The sequence below is a fragment of the Lissotriton helveticus genome, chromosome 10, assembly GCF_964261635.1.
Source record: "Lissotriton helveticus chromosome 10, aLisHel1.1, whole genome shotgun sequence".
NCBI lineage: Eukaryota > Metazoa > Chordata > Amphibia > Caudata > Salamandridae > Lissotriton > Lissotriton helveticus.
This window is the reverse complement of record NC_136071.1, coordinates 882,097,607-882,118,002: the sequence shown is the minus strand read 5'-3', so window position 1 is coordinate 882,118,002 and position 20,396 is coordinate 882,097,607. Positions and strand designations below refer to the sequence as shown.

Sequence of the window (20,396 nt, the reverse complement as noted above, 5' to 3'; positions counted from 1 at the left end):
AAAAAAAAAAAAGGTGCGAGACCCAGAGACAGCCAACCCTATTAAAGAGGAAGAACCCTCCCAAAGCCGGAAAAGAGCGATAGGGACCATAGAACAAAACAAACTAAAATAACAAACCCCCCCACACCCTCCACCCTGCACCCCTGTAATGGCTACGGTCTAACCCACTAACAGCGTGCCTGTCGCCCCGGAACTGCCCCAAAGTAGGGAAAAGCATAAAGAGTGGAGGAGGAGAGAAACAGACCCGCTCCCGGGCACCCAGTGCCCCCCGCCGGCAATCAAAACCTATAAGTACAAGGGGTCATCATCGAGCAAGGTATGAACAGTCGGGACTATTGCGAGCGGAGCGTAAGCAGTAGTAAGCATGAAACAGGATTGACTAAAAAACAGTACATTCCGCTCCCCAAAGCAGCAATACCCACTGTGGTAACAACGTTATGAAAGCAGCACCCCTTGCAACATAAGCCATAAACAAAAATGGAGAGCAAATCTACAGCAGTCCCTCGGCCTCTCCCTCACATAATCGTTGTATCTGCACAGGATGTGAACTAAAGCAGCAAGAGTCAGACCAAATTAAACAAGTCGCAAGGGACAAAATCAACCCAGCGCAGCATTATATAAGGCGACGTGTCGCGCAACCCCCACAGCCCCCAGCACAAAAGACGAGGACCCGAAGGAGAGTCATTTATCCTTGTCCAGTCTTACGTATATCACCAGATCCAGCAACATCACCAAACTCCAGCAAGTGCGACGGGCAAGACCTGGCATGGGAACAGACCTTCCACACTTCATGCAACGAGGTAACACAGGAGAACAACATTTCAATGTCCAAACACAGCAGGAGCAGCACCAGGATCGCCAGCAACAGGTCGTAGGAAAAGAGTCCATCAGTCAGATCTAGTCTAGCGCCTCCAGACTGTCCAGTGCATCCAATAGTACAATCATGGAATGTCGCGAGGCACAGTGTTGCGGACCCTCCAGCTGAAGTAATGAGCGCCATCTTGAAGCATCTGGGCGCTGAAGACGGCGTCCCGCCATGCATTAACGGGTCAGCCGATCTCATTCGCTCCACCGCGAGGGTTACCTTATCCAACTTGCCCCCCAGTAGTCGGGCGCCCTGTACCAAGGTGTCACGGAGGGCAGCTAGGGAGGCCATCAGATCGCCAAGGTGCAAATCAGTTCCGTGCCCCCCGTGTACCATGTTCCCCTTCTCCATAGCAGCACGGGGCAAAGCAGGTCCGGAGCGGGGCCGTGGCACAGGCAGCAAGGCAGCGAGCAGTGTAATTCCGCCGGCAGGGCCACCGAGATCAAGTAAAAGGCACCGCTGGAGTCAGTTCAGCTGAGCGGCGGCTCGCAGGAAATTCGGGAGCCTCCCGCCAGAAGCGGGACGAGTAGAAAAACACTTCTCGGCGGAGAACAAGTGAAAATCGTGTCGCACCATCTACCTACACAGAGGCAGAGTGATGGTCCCGGCTCTCCCACGCGCCCACAGTCTGCCAATATGGGCCCGCCAGAAGAACCGCCGCCACACGCCACCTCGGAGTTTACCGGTCCCTCCAGGCCACCGGCGGCCGCTGTTGTTCACTCAGGGACCAGCTTCACAGTATGGCCGAGTCCCCGGTCTCAGGGCCGCTGCGGGCCGCAAACGTCGCCGACCATATCTCGCCTCCACAAGCAGGCACGAACCTCGGGACTTCACCCTCGGTCATCAGACGCATTCATGTCCCCGTGCGCTCCGTCTTGCTGCGGTAGTTCATGCAGGATGTGGTCTCGGGAGGAGATGGTGATCGGAGCCGAGGGACTAGGCAGCCATTGCGGTCGCCGGCTTGGCTCCTCCGGAAATTATCATTTGTAAGGATGGATGGACCATTAAGTTGTAGACTAGTTTAGGCATTTTGTAGATTATTCAGAAGGATGACTTGGAGGTCAATTAAGAGAAGGCCAGATATAGAAAAGGTGACTTTCCCATTCCCAATTGAAAGGATCCAGTAAATCTGAAACCAGATCCACTGCATATGAAAACAAGGAGACCGCTGTCAAGTGTAAAATATAAAATCCAAGGGTGTGCCACTAAGAGTACTTATCACCGTGGGTAACAAGTCTTTTCCACAGAAATTATGCATGTGAATCCAAAATCCAAGCATGCATCACAGTGTGGAGGGTGCTTTGTATACATCACTTTCTTCACTAGCAACAGAATACCAACCATCATAGCCGAATGTTAGTAACTATGCAAAATCGAGTTAGTAAAGCGAAGATCCTTTTTTCACCAACTTAAAAATTGGACTCCTTAAAAAGGCTGTTGTAAACAGCCGCGTTCTGCATATCCTTTGTAGATCACACCAATCATACAGTAGGGCTTGTTTCCCCAACAGTCTGGTGTCTGAGTGGGACCTTTTGAACCGACAAAAGCACAAGATGAAAGCTAGATTATAATTGTGCGCTGAAAAGTTTTTACAAGGACAAAGGTATCCAATACCATAGCCCCTCAGGGTTCTTCATCGTGTGATACAAAGGTAGTAATAAACATACAACTAAGGCCAACACATACACAGTTTTGTAATATGTCCAACACAGACACAAAGGATAAACGTGCCCAAAAAGTAGGAACTCCTAACCCAGTCTGGCTTTACCCCAACTTACTGAGACAACAAACAGAGCCCAATTGTGAGCATGAATGTCTTCCAGTACTAAATGGTGGACCCTACGATAACGCACGTCACAGAGGTTGATGAGCGTTCATTATCTGATTAAATAGCATACTCCAATGGTAATCCCATAAAAGGTTTGCTGCTAAGGAATGTAGTGCTTGATATATATTGAAGAGTTGTTGTAAGTGGGATATACTGTATTCCTCTAAATAAACCTCACACTTCCTTAAGTATATATGACCAATGCAAACAAACCACAACACAGATCCCATCCTCCACACACATACAGTTAGACAGAAAAGAAGCATAAACAGGTAAATCCATTGTAGTGTAGTTCCTATATTCCCAATAGGCTCTGCGCATTGTAATAATATATCCTGCAGCTTAGAAGTAGGACTTATGTCGACTAGGTCTCTGCCGAATATATTAGACTTAATTGTGAGTGGCAGCTAGCTCAGAGGTCACTAGAAACTTTCTCGAATAGAATAGACGGCTATTTCACACAGTCAGATGTGCATGCTTCGTTTCACCAGAGTTGCTTAGAAATAGAGAGACAGGCGTTTTCAATAAAAGTATTTATTGAACAGTCTTATTTCTTAAGCCTAAGAAATGCACTGCTACAATTGAAATGCTAGTTAAGAAGTACAATGCATAGAATAGGAATAGTATTATAAAATAGTACTGTAAGAGCATGATATGGTTTCTAAGCCATAAACATTGAATACATAAAATGCATAAAATACATACAGTGATAAAAATAGTGGCTAAAAGTACTCAACTGGTGCTTCTAAAATACGCCTACCCCGGTGTACCTAACCTAAGTCTAGTACGAGGGAAGAGTAAGTGTGGTGTAGCTTAACTCTAGTAATTTTCTGCCAGGAATCTGTTCAAAGAATTCTCTACGGGTCTAATCAGCTCCGTACCTTGGTTTTTGAATGATAGAGGTCTTGTATCTCTCTCTCAGGACTCGATCTCCCAGCAACCCGCAAGGGTAGCCTGGAAACACCGGAGCTGAATTCCTCGGAAAGAGAAAAGACAGCGTCTTCTCAGTGCGTCAGTTGGAGGGTCGGCTTCCTGCAGCACTTGCAGCAGCAGGGCATCGGGCAAGTAGTTAGTCAATCTGCTCCTAAACCACCGTGTGTTTGACTGGGCAAATGTAGGTACATTTATACTTTGAAGGTGCCGAGTTTGACATAAGATTGGACATAATATCGTCACTAGTGCCTCAATTCCTTGAAAACTCCAGGAGTTCTTGGATGAATTAGTATTCAAGCAGGGGGAAGTCCCTAACTGCTGAAGGCTGTTTTTTCCAAGAAATCGTTGTGGATTCTCGGAGTTTAGAGAAAGTAGCCATGCCGTATTCGGGCTGCACAGGCTAAGACTAAATAAGGCAATGTTTCCTATGCCTATATAAGGACTGGGTGAATTATACCTATATATGGGCATGAATCGGGAAAATTACACTAGGGTCCTAGATTCCCACATAACACCATGGAGGGATAGGTGTATGGATAAATTAATGTCTGGACAGATGGAAGCAAAGGTAATGTTCACAATCTATAGACACATTGCAAACCCTAACCTGTTCGATATATGGAGACTTCATTATCCTACTTAGAAAGAGTTACTAGTTTCTCAATCCCCCCACTAAAACATTGATTATTTACTGTGTTCCAGACATTTGTTTCCTAATATCTCAACCTAAGAACATCCTATTGATATTTCAGATCTGGCCATCATTTATTTTTCACTTAAATTTGATAAATAATCAGTACCTACACCTCGTTGGAAAATTAGCACAGATTTAAGGGCCTGATTACAATGGCGGACCGACTTTATTCCGTCCCCCATCGTCTCCTATTTGGAACCGGCCGCCAACAAAGGGGCAGTCCCACAATAAGAATTAGGATGCGACTGCCACCGTGGCGGTCCCATCACCCACTTTTAACATTGCGGTGGGTGCTGCTGGCTGCAGCACCCGCCGCAATGTTGTACAGGGATGTTTTACATATCCCTGTACTACATGATAGGCACCATGTGGTGCCTATCATTTTGTACAGGGATATGAAGGGTGGGCACCATACCCCCAAAACCCAAAGAAAAGGGCCAAGGTTGAAGAGGGTATGCTACCGGCTCCCAATGTCCATCCCCACCAGCCTTTTAATGGCGGGTGACCCAGCATGGAAAGGCTGGTGGAGAGGGAGCATGAAAATCCCTAAGGTGGTGCCTGGTAGGCACTGCCATTATTTTAGGGATTGGGAGACCCTCCGCCACACCTGCGGGCTCAAGGAGCCCATATGGTGCGTGGCAGTCAGGTTTTCCGCCCGCCTGCACACCGCCCGGCATCATAATTTGGTGGGTGGAAAAGCTGCCTGTCGGTGGCGGTCTCCCCGCCATCCTAATCAGCCCCTTATTCTTAATGATGATGATATAAAGTTTTGAAGTCAATCATACAATATTGTGACTTCAACAATGAAGCTGATACCTCCAACCTAATTAGATAGGATGCTATTAAAGCTACCTTTAGAAGAGCTGCAATTTTATCATAGCTCATGAAAAAAAATACTTAACTAAAAAATGTCTGAAATGGAGAAGGAAATTTCAAAATTATTTCTTGTGTTAACAATAAATATAAAGTACATTAACAAAAACTCACATTAGTATAATCATTACTCAGTTTGCAAGTATCAAACAATAAAGCAAAACTGAGTTTTCAAGGTAATAGATCTGGAAGATTACTTACTAACTTCGTGGCAAAATGACAAAAGTTGGCAAATTATTATGTGATAGGTGGTAGGTCCTAACATTTACAAATATGTAGCAAGTGATGTTCATGTTTTACTGATGCCGAAGAGAATGCCACAGTATTGGAGGCTGCATTTGTCATGGAAGTGTATCCCTACAACTAGATGGTGTACTATCGAATGGCAGAGCGAAGGACCGGGAACATAATTAGAACTTCTTTTTATTTAATGGGCTTTACAGCATTCCAATATGTGAGACAGAACCAAAAGGCAAAGGAAACTATATATAAAAGTGTTTGCTTTAAAAAATGAAAAAGCTGACAAAGAAAGGGTAAAATGTGAGACTATGTGGGACAGATAGGAAATTGCATGATGAAACAGGAGAACCAGATTTTAAATTGTATTTCATAAAGGACACATTAGTAAAATAGTAGAAAGAGGTAAAAGATAAAGCTCAAGGCCATGTATGGCTCTTGTGCCATGAACACAGAGGACATGTACAAGGTTAGTCGGGAGTACAGTGCACCATGTGCACGACTCTGCGCACAAATGCCCAAACCAGTACAATGAGTTTCAAATATACAAGCAGAGGACATGCACGAAGACACACACAGAGCCACACAATACACATACATTGAAACTTCTCAAAACATGCACATACAGATAGAACAGAAGAAAGACAACTGAATTCGAGAAAAAAATAGAGCCTCCGTGGTCAATTGGTTAAACCGTTCATCTCACCCACAAGAAATCAAGGGCTAGATGTAGGTAATTTCTATTTACCGATTCCTAAATACTGAATTTTACCGATTCGGTATTTAAGAATCGGTAAATAGAATGTAGGTAAACAATCGGTCAATTTTACCGATTTGGTAATATTCATTATTACCGATTCGGTATTTACCGAATCGGTAATAAGGAATACCTTCCCATTCATTCCTATGGGCCTGTTGGCCCATAGGAATGAATGGGAAGCCATTCACTATTACCGATTCGGTAAATACCGAATCGGTAATAGGGGGAGCATATTCAAGGGTGGCAGGGTGTAACATTGACACCCTGTTGCACCCCTGCATCGTGCATGTGTGCACATGTGGCGCACATACATGCCCTGAGGGCATGTATGTCTGCCATATGGCACTTCTAAAAAAGCACACAATTGCTTTTTAAAAGGTATTTGGTATTAACCACCAACTTGTAGTTGGTGGTAAATAACGAATCCTTAAACCAACAATGCACTCACTTGAGTGCTCCCTACATAGGATTTAAGCATTCGGTAATTTACCGATTCCTTAAATTAAGGAATCGGTATTTTACCGATTCCTTAAAATAACCAATCGGTAAATTACCGAATCCTTATATCCAGCCTCCTACATCTCAAAGGGCTAAATACCAGTCGGTAACGGGAAATTTACCAAATTCCGGACGTTACCGACCGGTATTAGCCCACCTACATCTAGCCCCAAGGGAGGGAAACTCGAGTGTCTCTACCCAGTGAACTGTTAAAAAAACAAACGTATTTTTCTGGGTTTGTCTTGGAGTGTGGGAACTTTAAATATTCATTTCCCAATGTGAAAAATAATTACATGTTAATACACAGTGGTATTTTCAGAAGTTCATAAGGGTGCCTTTAATATTAGATGGTGATACGTGGATTCTATATGTATATTTATTTTGCAGTTGTATAGATTTTGATTGATACCAAAATAAACATTCATTGAAATCGATTTTCCATGATGACCACAGATCTTTTTATTGGTTAGTTTCAAGAGCACTATTCCACAAACTTTTGTAGGTAGAACATTGACTTAACTGCTAATTGCCTTATAAAATACTACTGCACTGCTTATTGCAAAAACGCCATCTGACCTACATTTAATTTACCTAATCAGAGTAGGAGTCTGTTTCTCTCGCATTCCTTTTACCGATATTCCCAATAGCTTCTCTTGGCAGTCATTCATGACTTGTTAAATCAAATGAAGGACGCAGTTCATTTCATAGAATTGCAGATATGCATCATACAGAATTTCCCTCTCATGTCGACCTAAATCACACACATCATCACAACAGGAAACCTGAACCTCATTATAAAAGTTCTGACAACAAGTATTTTCTAGACTAGGCCATCATGGAACCAGTCCATCCCAGATTTGTATGATGGTCACATTTGAGAAATCTGCATGTGTCAATCCAAATGGGAGTACATTTCAAAGTCGGTGATTATCATGAACATGTGGCACTGATTAATGTTGCCTAACGCTTGTCTGCACATCTAGCAATATCTTTAGACTATTCTGCGACCAGCCTTGAGTGTAAAGTATTTTTCGTAAAATAGATTAGCATATAATCTTTGTAGGCAGCAACGGTAACTGTTTATTTACGGATTAAGCCATTTGTTTTTTGAATGGTTTTATCTTTGGCCTTTTATCCAAATGTACTCAAAACTATCCCAGGATGTATATATGCACACAATTTTGGTCTTGGATAGATTTGCTGAGTCTGATAAAGTGAGGAAAATTATAGGGGGGTTTCTACACTTTCACAAACAAATTCACACATGTACAGAGGTTTTGGTAAGGCACACACAGTGCTGGATGTAGGGTGAATGACTGCAGTCTGTTTGTTTTGTGTAAACCCGTCGAGATTTTTGAGAAATTCCAAAAAACAGCCTAACATGTAAAGTTGTAATGGCAGTGAATAATAATATAAATCAAAGTTGCCATCTGATTGGGTGTTTATTTGTTTTTTTAATCACTAATGGAGTTATCATCAAAGCTGTACTACTTTGGGTCTGTTTATTACTTTGCTGATGCCTTCTATGATGAAACATAGCACCAAGGGCACCCTCAATATTGTTTGTTAGGTTTGGAAAAAGCGACAAATTACACTTGAAATGACGACAAACATTCATGCTTAAACAGTATTGCTTCAAGGCCAGAATTAATTAAAACATTATTACTGATGCAGCTGCATTTTTTTTATTCATTTATTAGTGTCAGTTATGTATTAGTCACGTGATGCAACAATTGTGGAAGAAAAAAACATGTTCTCTTTTGTTGGGTCAATAAGGATATCCTGGGGACAATGTGGATGATTGCTGTGTGTCTGTATGAGTTTGTGTGAATGGTGTGTATGAAAGGGGAAGGAGTTTAAGTGGGGTTTGCAATGACTAGGCATTAGGTTTAATTGTTTTGTTGCTTGTATAAGAGATATATGACAAATTAACTACGTTTTTGTAATAGAATGTACTGATGCACTTTATCTTGAAACTTGATAAAGATTATAAGAATTTAATAAATGTATAAAAATATATCTGGGCCAGTAATCACTTTTTGATTCAATCTGGGCTTTAAGCAATACAGATGAAGCAGGAATGTTTGTTGTCATTTTAGATGTCCTCTATGATGCCATTTGTGGCATCCTATTTGATATGTGTGACAATGAGCAAGGTGTGGTGAAAAGGTAATTGAAAGGATTTCACACTTTTAATCTAATTTCAAATAAAGTTTTTTCATTGAATTTCAAAGGTTTTTATGTTGACATAAACTGAGTAAAATTGCTTCCAAATCAATGTGAACTGTGGCTTAATTAAGGTTTTCATTTCTATTTTATGCTTTGCTGCTACTGAAGACAACGTTCTTACCATCAAGTCCTTGGCAGTGTTTTTCCTTTCTCTAGATCTTTGTGTCAGAGATCCTTGTAGCATAAAATTTCTGTTGAACGTTTTTAAAGTTGTAATTGCTGAATTTTCTGCTTTTTCACCTGTGACAAAAAAGGTTGCATGGATTTGTATCAATGTATTACGTGCATGTATCAACCACAACATATATCAATAATGAGTAATAAAGCCCACCCTCTACAATCCACAACAACTTCTACAAAATGGTGGGGAAAGTGAACAAAAAGATCATCCATGTTAGTGTGCATATTAGGACAATCTGGCAAAATTCACTAATGGGTTCAATAGGTTGTTTAATTCCAGTTTCTATGTTTTAAAAAGATCTGTTTAAACATGCAAAAAGCAACCGGTTGGTAACTGAAGCATGACCTCATTCCTACTTGTCCTGTGATTTCTCTCCCAGTGGTTGCTGCATGTATTTTCCATCTGCATGAAAGTCTCTTGCATACAAACCTTCCTGGTTACAATACCTCACAATGCAAACAGAAGCGACAGAAGTTCCAGCGTTAATTCTTTTTTATTCGAAGAGTGCAGAACCTCATCAATAAGAAATTAAAAACGGTGTGTAAAAATGGCCAGTAGAGCGTTTTAGTTGTGAGTCCTCTCAGGGAAACAAACTACTCTCATAGATTGACTGAGATCACAACCACAGATCATACTTTAGATAAGGTCTGGTCTTCTAATTTAACCATAGCTAACCTCACTGTTACGCAATGCCTTAAAGATTAAGCAGAGCGCCTTAAATTCTATCCTATTTTCCACTGGACAGTGTAGCTTAATCGGGGCCTGAAATACACACTGATATTTTGAGATTCCTGATAATAGTTGAACCACTGCATTCTGTAGCATCTGAAGTTTATGAAGGAATCTGTTCTGGACACTATTAAATAGAGCATTCCAATGGTCCAGTTCGGATAGGACAAGTGAGGTAACCACTGTTTTCTGAAGGTCTGTGGGCTAAAAGGGGCAACATTTCCTGATTATTTTTAAAGTGACAAATACAGATGACGCAAGGGCATTAACCTGATCTTCATAGTTTAGATTTTTGCAAAAGAGAAACCCCAGGTTCTTTACTTTCCAGACTGGTGAGGAAAGTGCCCCCTTTTCCTGTGGCCACCAGGTTGGTGACCAAAAGGAAGTATCTGTGCCCAGGAGAAGGACCTCTATTTTCCCGGAGTTAAGATTTAGACAGTTTAACTTCATTCAGCTACACATTTGAGACATACAAGGGTTGAATTTTGAGGCTGTGTCTTTGGGATTGCTAGCTGTCAACACCACTATTAGGGTATCATTGGCATAAGAGACCACTAAGAACCTAAATGATTTGATCAGCCTAGCCAGTGGGGTGACGTAAAGATTGAAAAGAGTAGGGCTTTGTGAGGAGCCCTGAGGCATCCCATATGGCAGGCAAAACTGATCAGAACTCTCCTAATACAACGTGCTGCACTCTCTCTGATAGAAAGGATTTTCTCAGACTACGGGCAAGGCCGCTTATTCCTAACTCAGCTAACCGGTCAATCAGAATTAAATGATTGACCGTATCAATGGCCGCTGAGAGATCCCATAGGATAAATGCGCCCTTGCTGCCTCCAACTAAAACTGATCTCAGCTCTTCCAAGCTGATACCAACATTGTCTCCTTATTATGTGCATTTCTGAAACCATGTTGAGTGGAGTCCAGCAAGCCATCAGTGACAATGAATTACATAAGTTCCATATTCAAAGCTTTCTCCAGTAGCTGAGGTGGAAAAGGTAACCTAGAGAAGGGCCTATAACTACTGGGCTCTTGTGGATCAAGACCGTTATTTTTAGTTAAAGGTAGGAAAGTAACCAATGTTGATTATTACATTCAAAAGTGTAGTTAGTTAAGTACTTAGGATTTCTGTAACATGATGAGCAATTTTTGGAGGACAGGGGTCTAATGGAGATCTGAATGTTTTGGATTTGATTAGATTAGAGACCTGCTCTGTACTAAGCATAGATTATTTATCAAAAACAGCAGGGGTGGGTTGCCCTTCCATGACTGTTGAGACAAGGGAAGATAATTGATTATTACTTACAAACAAATCATAATTTTTTTACTTTTGACTGAAAACAACTAGTTAAGATATTATAAAACTCTTGTCTACAGCTGTTACTGTTAGGCACATGTACTTTTGCCAAGCTTTTTACAGTATTAAAAAGCTCTTTTGCTGAATTATTAGATTGTAGTATCTTGATGTATATTTTTTAACTTTTTTCTTCTAACATGGTACATAGTTGTCCTGCAACTGTGTTCCATTACGCCGTGACCACTATTTACACAGGTGAGTTTGAGTACCCCACTGATTGACCAAGAGATAGGGTTTGTAGGAAATTATCATCTTTTTCATGGCATACTCCCAGATTATTGCCCGATCTGTCTTTGCTGGCTGAAGAACATTGTGCACTTCGCTCCTGCTAACCAATCATAAAATGCCTGCGCTCCCCCTTTTAACATGGTTGAATTGTCATATGTAATGTACCTATAAGTTCCTAGTGTACGCTGCAAGGTGTACCCAGGGCCTGGAATATAAGGTACACTGGTGGACTGCAGCACCTATTGTACCATCAACTACATTGACAGTGCAAACATGGCTTTAGGCCTCCAACTGGAGCCTTGCTAAAGCACTTTTTAAACTGCAATTTGACCTGTCAAAATAAACCCCTTTAACAGGTGTAACCCATCCTTTTAAATATTAATGTCCCCTAAGTAGTATTCATAGACCTTATGGCAGGATTTATGGTATGTAAAGGAGGATATATAGAAATTCAAGGTTAAGCAATTCCTTGACTATTACCTAAAAGGTATTTTCACTGTAGCAAGGCTAGCTGTTCCATGGATAAACACTGGAGTCCATTATTACATTTATTAATGCTATTTTTCTCTAGGAAATATCATTCCTTGTCAATTTGTAATATTTATTAAAAGCCCAGATTTTATTAAATATTAAGGAAAAGGTACTGTTACCTTTTCCCTGCCAAAGCCTCTGGAGGCTAATTTCTATTAACCTCCAGCTGCGGCCCACTTAGTTTTGAAGTTCTGAATGAGGTGTGAAAACTGCTCCCAGAGTAGAGACACAGGCCTGGTGAGGTGTTTTCAGTTCCTTTGGCAGGATGACCATTTACTTCAAATGGGCCTCCCCTGTCACAGGCCCGCTGTCTGATATAACCTGGACAGGCCTCTTCTATTGTTCCCAATCAGGCAGGCACCAGCCCAGAGTGGAGGGAGCTGCCCACAGAACTGGTTTGAAGTGACCACAGAGGATGGGGTTTATTCATTTGCCGGCCACATCTCTGGTGTGGGCACACAGGCTCTGCACATGGGGGATTTCACCATCTAGGATTTGGACAAGAGGGGCACTGTGGGATTATTTACAACAGGGCACACAGAAAATGCTACAAAAGTAAGTATGGTAACCCTGTGGAACTTTATCCTCACTGGTTAGGGAGGAGCCAGGAGTCACCCCACCCATAGCCAGCTGCCAGGCATAAATGTGGCATCATTAGTACCCTCATCAGGACATTCCTGGACCTGAGAAAGATCAGAAGAGAAGTTAACCTGCTATCTAAAAACTGATAAGAACCCTGACGGACTGGACCTGATCTCTCGTTTATCCAGGACAAAGAAGTGGACTCGAAGGGACATTTGGCTGATCTCCTGTTCTAGCTACAGAGACACAACAATGCTACAAGAGGCCTTTCTTGAAGATTTCAAGCTGATCAACTCTAACTGGACCTGCCTAGGACCCTGATGTTGGCCCCTGCTTCAGTGCATCCTGGCCATCAAGTGCTGTTTCTGAGGTCCTTGGCTGGGTCTGGGTAGGATTTTCTTAACCACCACTGAAAACCTGGGGTGTAGAAACATATTGGTTCCAAAGATCTCTGGAGAACCAGTACAAACCTGCCAAGCCGATCCAACCATGGTGGTTGCTGCTGGCCTGAAGTTTTCTATTTCCCCTTGTGAGAAATTGAGTTGTTGGTTGACAGGGGTGTGAGCCTTGGTCAAGCATCAACCACAATCCCTTGCAGGGTGAACCACAAAGAACCACTAAATTAACTAGTGCCTAACCCTGGGTAGCTTGGCAGAAGAAGCAGTCAGGGTTAATTTAGAGGCAATGTGTAAATTATTTATGCAGCATAGACACAGTAATGAAGTTAAAAAAAAATAGGAAAAATCCCACACCAAGTTAGAAAAATAGAGTACATTTTAATAAATTATTTGACATCAAAATGAAAAAAATGCAATCAGTATAACCGGAGTTATGAATTTTTAAGGTTTTCAGTAAAAAGTAGTGCCTAACAGATCAAAGCGCGAACCACGAACTTCTAGTCACAGAAGACCAGGTCAAAGTAAAAAAAAATATGGCTCACAGTGATGGAGCATGGTTTGAATACAAGAAGTGGATTGGGCCCAGTCAGCGCTTACCTTCGGACTTGGAAGACATTTTGAGAAAAATGTTCTGAGAAGGTAAAGTTCAGTGGGGCAAGACTTCAGGCAGAGTCTGAGGAGGGTACATCATTGGAACTGTGGGGAGGATTACTAAGTTCAGACTTGGTTTCTTTTTTGGAAGTTGAAAATCTCCAGTGGCACGATACAGAAGGCTGTAGCTGAAGACAGTTCCAGGCACTAGGATACCTCTTGGGCGAAGGACAGCTGAACGGGCATTGCTGCTGTGGATAAGAACATAGTGAGCGAAGCCGCAGAGTCAATCCGACCAGCAATGCACCTCGGGCGGGTAGACAAGCAGGTTGATCCCGATCTCTTTCTGGTTCTAAGAGTAATTTTTCGCTAAAAACCTTTTATGACCTCTTGGCCATCTGGGCACCTTTAGCACCAAAACCAAGGGTGTAGGGCTCACTCAGGCTGGGTCCAGGTATGGGTTCAAGATGATGGGAGCCTGTTATGCCCCTGTGGCTCTGAACAAGAGGCCAGCAAACTATTGAAGCCACTCAGGTAGTCCTGTGTTCAGTGAAGAAGCTGCCTCTGAGGGCTCAAGGCAGGCTCCAGGCGGCACTGCGGTCTATCCAGGTACAGCAAAGCAGTCTTGCAGAGTGCACAGCAGGTCATATCAGCAGGCAGTCCTCTGAGAGTCCTTCTGCAGGTCCAGAAAGTGAACTGAAGAGTGGGTCTGCAGGTCCTGTTTTTATATCCTGGAAGGTGAAAGAAGCTTCTAGAAAGGTTCTCTGAAGTGCATAGAATTTTCTGACCCTCCTGCCCTGGCTCCTGGCTGGCTGCAGTGACAATGTGAAGGTGATAGGTGCTTTGTGTGAATGCAGTACACAGCCTATTCAATTGCAAAAGGGGCTGTGCTTGGCTCCCCCACCCATCCTGCCAGCAGATGAACCATTGGGGCACACCTAATACCTCTTAGTGTGACTGTCTGGGAGGAATTCACAGAGTCTGTCAGTTACGCGCAGTTGTGAGACCCAAAACAGGCAACAAGCACCGCAGAAGGGCTAAGGGCAGGAAAAAAGCCAATTTTTTTTATTTTTATTACATTGTCATAGATCGCAAACATGAACTGGATACCTGGTCCCAATCAAAAGTTAACACTTATTCAATTACACCAGGCAACCTGATGTTATCTTATGGGACAGGTAGGCCTAACAGAATTTAAGAGTTTTTCGCTACCAGTACATGTTGAAGTACTGGGTTTTTCAGAACCGGTACTGAACCGTTAACCCAGCGGTGTCAGGGACACACCCTATGACTTCGGGTCCTTCCTGTTTCAGACATAGAAACTCAGAGTCTTCTAGGTGAAGTCAAAGATCGAGTTTATTGGCTGCAACCAAGTAACAGGCGTCCTAGAAGTACAACACGGTGTATATTCTCAGGAGACTGCTCAAATTTACAAAGCCAGCCTTCTCTTTTTATACAAAATATTATGCTTTAGGCAAACATTCTTTGTTTTACAGTTGATCATTCACATATTTTCACTACAAAGAAAAAGCAGAGTCATGATGACAAGCCCATATTTCAGTTTGTTCAGCCCACAATCAATTACCTGGCAAGGCCCAGTATTTTCATCAGATATCGATGAAACCCCAATAAAAACGGGCGCCTCCTCCTCGTAAAGAAGGTCATAAAGAAAGAAACAGGGGCAGGTGTGTGTAAGATTAGGAAGGGTTTGTGTGTGGTGAAGGGTTTATGGCATGTTGTGCCTTGATACTATCTCGTCCGGCCACTGGGAGAGGAACTGCCCAAACAGGTTTGGCCTTGGGCAGTGGAGTCAGCTTGCCCAGGTCGCAGAGAAGTCAGCAAAGGTGTACGTGTCCTTCAGAATCATGTTTTGGCCTTAGTCACCGGCCTATGTGAGGGCAATCACAAAATGGCTGCCATTCACAAAATGGATCCCAAGGGTTCAGGACGAAAACTACGTTTTCAGGGTGAAATCGTCTCTCGAATATGACGAAAATGCTTGTGCATAGAATACTGGCCATTTCCGGTCTGCTGATATCAAAATCGTCATGATATGACGATGTTTATAATATAGGTCCAAAATTTTCAGTACCACAATGTAAAACGTACATGTCCAACTTTTTAATTACAATGCTCCCTGCCCTATGGGCTACCTAGGACCCATCTTATGGATAACTTGTATGAAATAAAAGGGGAGTTTAACCCCTTGCACGCTGCAATAATTCTCACGCTGTGCGGGAGAATTAATGAGCGGGAGGGGTTTGGACGGCCCCTGGCCGTTATTAGCACACGCCCACCGTGACGGATGATGGCCGGGGGCCGTCCTGAGCTTTGAAGGGGTAAAGTCTTAGCAGGGGGTTATATTGCCACGTCGAATTGGCTGTTTGAAACAGCATTAAGGCTGCAATGGTAGGTCTGGGACGTGTTTTAAGGTGCTACTTAATTGGGTGGCACAGTAAGTGCTGCAGGCCTACTGGTAGCATTTAATTTATGGGCCCTGGGTATATGGTAAAACTACGGTACAAGGGACTTATACGTAAATTAAATATGCCAATCAGGTATAAGCCAATCAAGCCATGTTTAGGGGAGTGGGCACAAGCACTTTAGCACTGGTTAGCAAAGTGTAGTGCACAAAATCCTAAGGCCAACAGAAACGAATTTCAGCATAAAATTGGAGGTAAGTAGGCAAAATGTTTGGGGGAAGGCCACCCTAAGACTAACACGTCTAACCCCCTTGCTTGGAGTTTTTTGCAGTAGCAAATCCTGTGCAGCTGGACCTCTAGGGGACAGTACCTGGACTTGTGAAGATCTCAAATGCTACAGCCTGCAGCCTTGCTCTGAGCTTCAATAGGATATCATCAGTTGGCTATTCAACTTTGTGGATCCACTCTTGGCTAAAGCCAGCTACCTTGCCCTGCTGAAGACTTTGGACATCTATTTTTGAGACTAAGTCCCATGGTAAATCCTCCAACCGGTTGGAACCTGGTTGTTATGTCTAACCCGCGCTACATAGCGGTCTGCATCAAACTGCGCCTAGGTCCTGGTCTCCCACAGCCAGTGGACCACAGTTTTGGTACTGCATAAATACTTTACATATTGGCTGTAAGTTAAGCTTATTTGCTCTGTGCTATAGCTACTAGAAGGTTGATCTCAGATTAATTTAGTGACTTTAGTAGTTGAAGCTTGACATACATTGTGTTTGTTACTTGTGGTGGGCAGTTACTTCCCTTAACTAATAACCACATTTCTTACAGGGGTGAATAACCCAATTGGGATGGAGGAAATAAAGGAAGAAGCTGCAGCCTCTTCCCACTATTGGTAGAACAGACAAAAAGGCAGCACCGGATATCAGGGAAGCTGTGTATCCTGGGCAATGAACATGAAGAACACTTAAGCCCAAGGTAACTTTTTCAACTGGGAGGCAGGAGAAAGGGCTACAGAACATAAGGTTGATCTAGGACACTCCTATGACAGAAAGGTGGGGGGGTAAATGTGTGGGCTATGAGGGGGAGCAGAACTGTCGTCCAGCATGCACAGTGTCAGAAGACAGGACATGGCTTACTGCACTAGGTGAAGTATAAGTTGGGGTTCCTGATATTAAGTGCCTGAAAGACCCACCAGACAAAGAAGTAACCAGGAGGTTAATTGACCTGTTGGATAGAGGGAGTGACAGCAATGGAGAAGGTAGTGTGCAGCCAGGTGTGCACAGGGCTCAGTTGGTCATATTTAGCACATGGAGCAGTGATACTGAAAGTACGGCCCAGGGAGATCTTACAGCGATCCTTTTACATACTGCCCCTTGGTCAGCAGCAGCAGCACTGGGCTGCTGTTTAGAATCAGCACTAACGCTGAGAAATATGTTAAATGTAGGAAAACCTTCATTTTTAAAGACGTCTTGCAACAAACGTGAAAAAATAGGATCAAGACTCTTCAGAATTCAAAAAGTGTATTTCATTAACATGCAGAAACATTTTACCTTAGTACATCGGATTATATCACTGCATTGAGAAGTATTTTTTAAAAGTGATAAGTTTCAAACTGGAATTTAGAAACATTCATGGTTCCTCCCTCCCTCAAACTGACAACAAGGTCAATAACAAATTAATGGCCTAATTCATATGTAGGCGGGATGACTGTTTCTCCATCAAGGAGCTCAAGTGCCCTAACGGAGGTGCCGTCCCCATAATTTAGAAATGACCAACAAACAGGTGGACATTTCTAAAGCATTGGCAGGAAATGCTGTTTACAGGTAGGTGCAAGGCTCCGTCAATATAACGGAGTCGTGCACTAAACTATTTTCTTCTATATTTTCAAAAAGAAAATCCTGAAGTGGGAATGGAAGCACATCGGAACAACTAATGCTAGAGAGGGGCACAAGGCAAGGTTGCCCCCTATCACCAGGACTATTCCTGGTAGCACTTGAACCTTTACTAGCCTTGATCAGAGACAACAACGACATAGCCGGTGTCAAAATCAAAAACAAAACGGTGAAACTCGCAACGTACGCAGATGACGTCCTTATCGCAACTACAGCACCATCCACATCAATCACAGCACTAATGAGCACCATAGGAGACTACGCAGCCGCATCAGGATACAAGCTCAACAAGGAGAAATCTGAGTGCAAGCCGATGAACGTCCACACCACGAGAGCAGTACTGGGCCAATCGGGCCTTGCCTGGCAAACAAAACCCCTAAAGTACCTAGGACTACTGTTCGGGAGAGACCTAAAAGCAACCCTAGAACACAATGAAGAAGCAACGCTGAAAAAGATCAAGGAGAGACTAGATCTCTGGTCGCCCAAATACATCAGCTGGTGGGGAAGAGTTGAAACAATTAAAATGATGGTGACACCGGTCGTCAACTACACACTCAGCATGCTGCCCCTAGCATTGACTGAGAGCTTCCACAAGAGGCTTGACATACTAATAAACAGATTTATATGGAGGGACAAGAGACCAAGAATCAGCCTGCAGAAGCTGAGACTAACGAAGAACCTGGGCGGGCTGAACATAACAAACTTTAAACACTTCCAAACAGCATGCCTAGCCAAGCAAGGAATCTTCTGGGTCACAAACACACACGACTACGAACCGGAGTGGCTGAAAGTGGAAAGGAACATCCTGGGGGGGTTACACCCCATCGCATTGCTAACAGCGAACAAGCACCCTCACAGACTAAACCCTATCATCAAACACACCAAAGAAGCCCTAATGAAGGTGGACAAACTTATGGAACAGAGTATCAAAGGAACAAACTGGGAATCAATCTGGTATAACTCAAGCATTTTATACCAGGGCAAGACACTAGATAACGAAACATGGATGGACAGCGGAATCACCACGCCAAGCCAACTGGAAACAAGAAACTTCCCTATTACCTTCCAAAATCTGAAACAAATCCACAGCCTCCCAGACATAGAGCTTTACACATTCCTGAAAATAAAAACGGCCACAACAAAGGCGAACCTAAGCAAAAATCCACCGACCATCATCAAATATATGGACAACCTTAACTCCATGGGCCACCACACAGCGAAAATATACAGACTACTGTGTCCCCAAACGTCCACGCTGAACAAGAAAGTGATGGGCACATGGGAAGCACTGACAGAACGACAACTGAGCGACGAAGAAAAAAGCAAACTGTGGAGGTCAGCAACAACCAACAAAGTCACACCACAATTGGCACAAACGAAATTCTAGCTCCTCCACCGAGCCTACTGGACACCAGCGAGACTACACAAAGCAGGCATAAGAGACACTGGAACATGCTGGAACTGCGACAAAGAAAGCGGAAGCCTGGAGCACCTCATTTTTGAGTGCCACAAAGTCAGGACCTTCTGGAAAAAAGTGCACAACTTCATCACCACCGTCACAGGCAAAGCGATACCAATCACCTTCGTCGGCCTCGTCACAGGTTTTATGGCGGACGACCTAGTAAACAAGGAGGAAAGAGACCTAGTAGACATCCTCCTAACCGCAGCAGTGAAAATCATACTAACAAATTGGAAGGATACGGCCAAAGCCACTTTCAAGAACTGGATGAACTGGGTCACCTTGCTAAGAGGCGCAGACAACATCACTGGCAAATCCTCGAAGGAACATAATGCCAAAAACGACATGTGGGAAGCCCTCGACGCACACTTGGAAACACGCCGGACCTAAACCCCCCCCGCCCCTTCCTCCACTTCTGCTCTCTTTCTCTTTTCAGGGGGGGTAATGTTTGCACAATCAAGGACAAGCCAAGAACAATGAATACAGCGCACAAAAAGCCCAACCTAACCCGAATGTATACCCCCCACCTGCATTGCTCTGTACTGTCTGTATCTTCTGATATGCAAAGTATATTTTAATGTAAAAAAATTGAAATAAAAAAAAAGAAAATAAAAGACCATGCTTACCTTGCCATGGGCATACTCTTCTATGGTAAGAGGAGCAAGTAGCAGCTTCCATTGCCCCTTACCGTTAGGCTTTTCCTAGCAGTGCCGACAAATTAAGAAATTTGGTACACTCGGAGAAAGGGAAACTAGCTGTGTCTGGGGAATTGTATAGTATATTTTGACAAGGGGTGAGCACAGATTAAGTAGAATAGTGCCATTATCTGGGCTGGACATTTCTTGCTGTGGCACCTATGTAATTGAAAAGCCATCAAATACATGAAAAAAGCAAGTTTGCAGTCTCAGATAATGCAACTGTTCTTATTGAAATCCCTGGAGAAACTATGCATCCTCTTTATCCAACAAGAGGGGATACATCGTCTACACTGGAGGCTACAATTTCTCTTGTATCTAAACAAGGCAAATATAAAGTATTATGCTCATCACTCATAAGGACAAATTGCTGAAATCCCAGCCGACATAACATTCTTTACTGAGGCCTT

The 20,396-nt window shown here is 43.2% G+C and overlaps 1 protein-coding gene across 1 annotated transcript in view; it reads right to left on the bottom strand.

Annotated features, from left to right (window-relative positions):
* The window catches only part of MYRIP (myosin VIIA and Rab interacting protein), a 1,796,584-nt gene that overhangs the window by 44,027 nt on the left and 1,732,161 nt on the right, over positions 1 to 20,396 (bottom strand). The window contains exon 16 of the mRNA XM_078663521.1: positions 9,039 to 9,157. Coding sequence (XP_078519647.1) covers positions 9,039 to 9,157 — 119 coding nt within the window. The remainder of the gene's footprint in view (positions 1 to 9,038; positions 9,158 to 20,396) is intronic.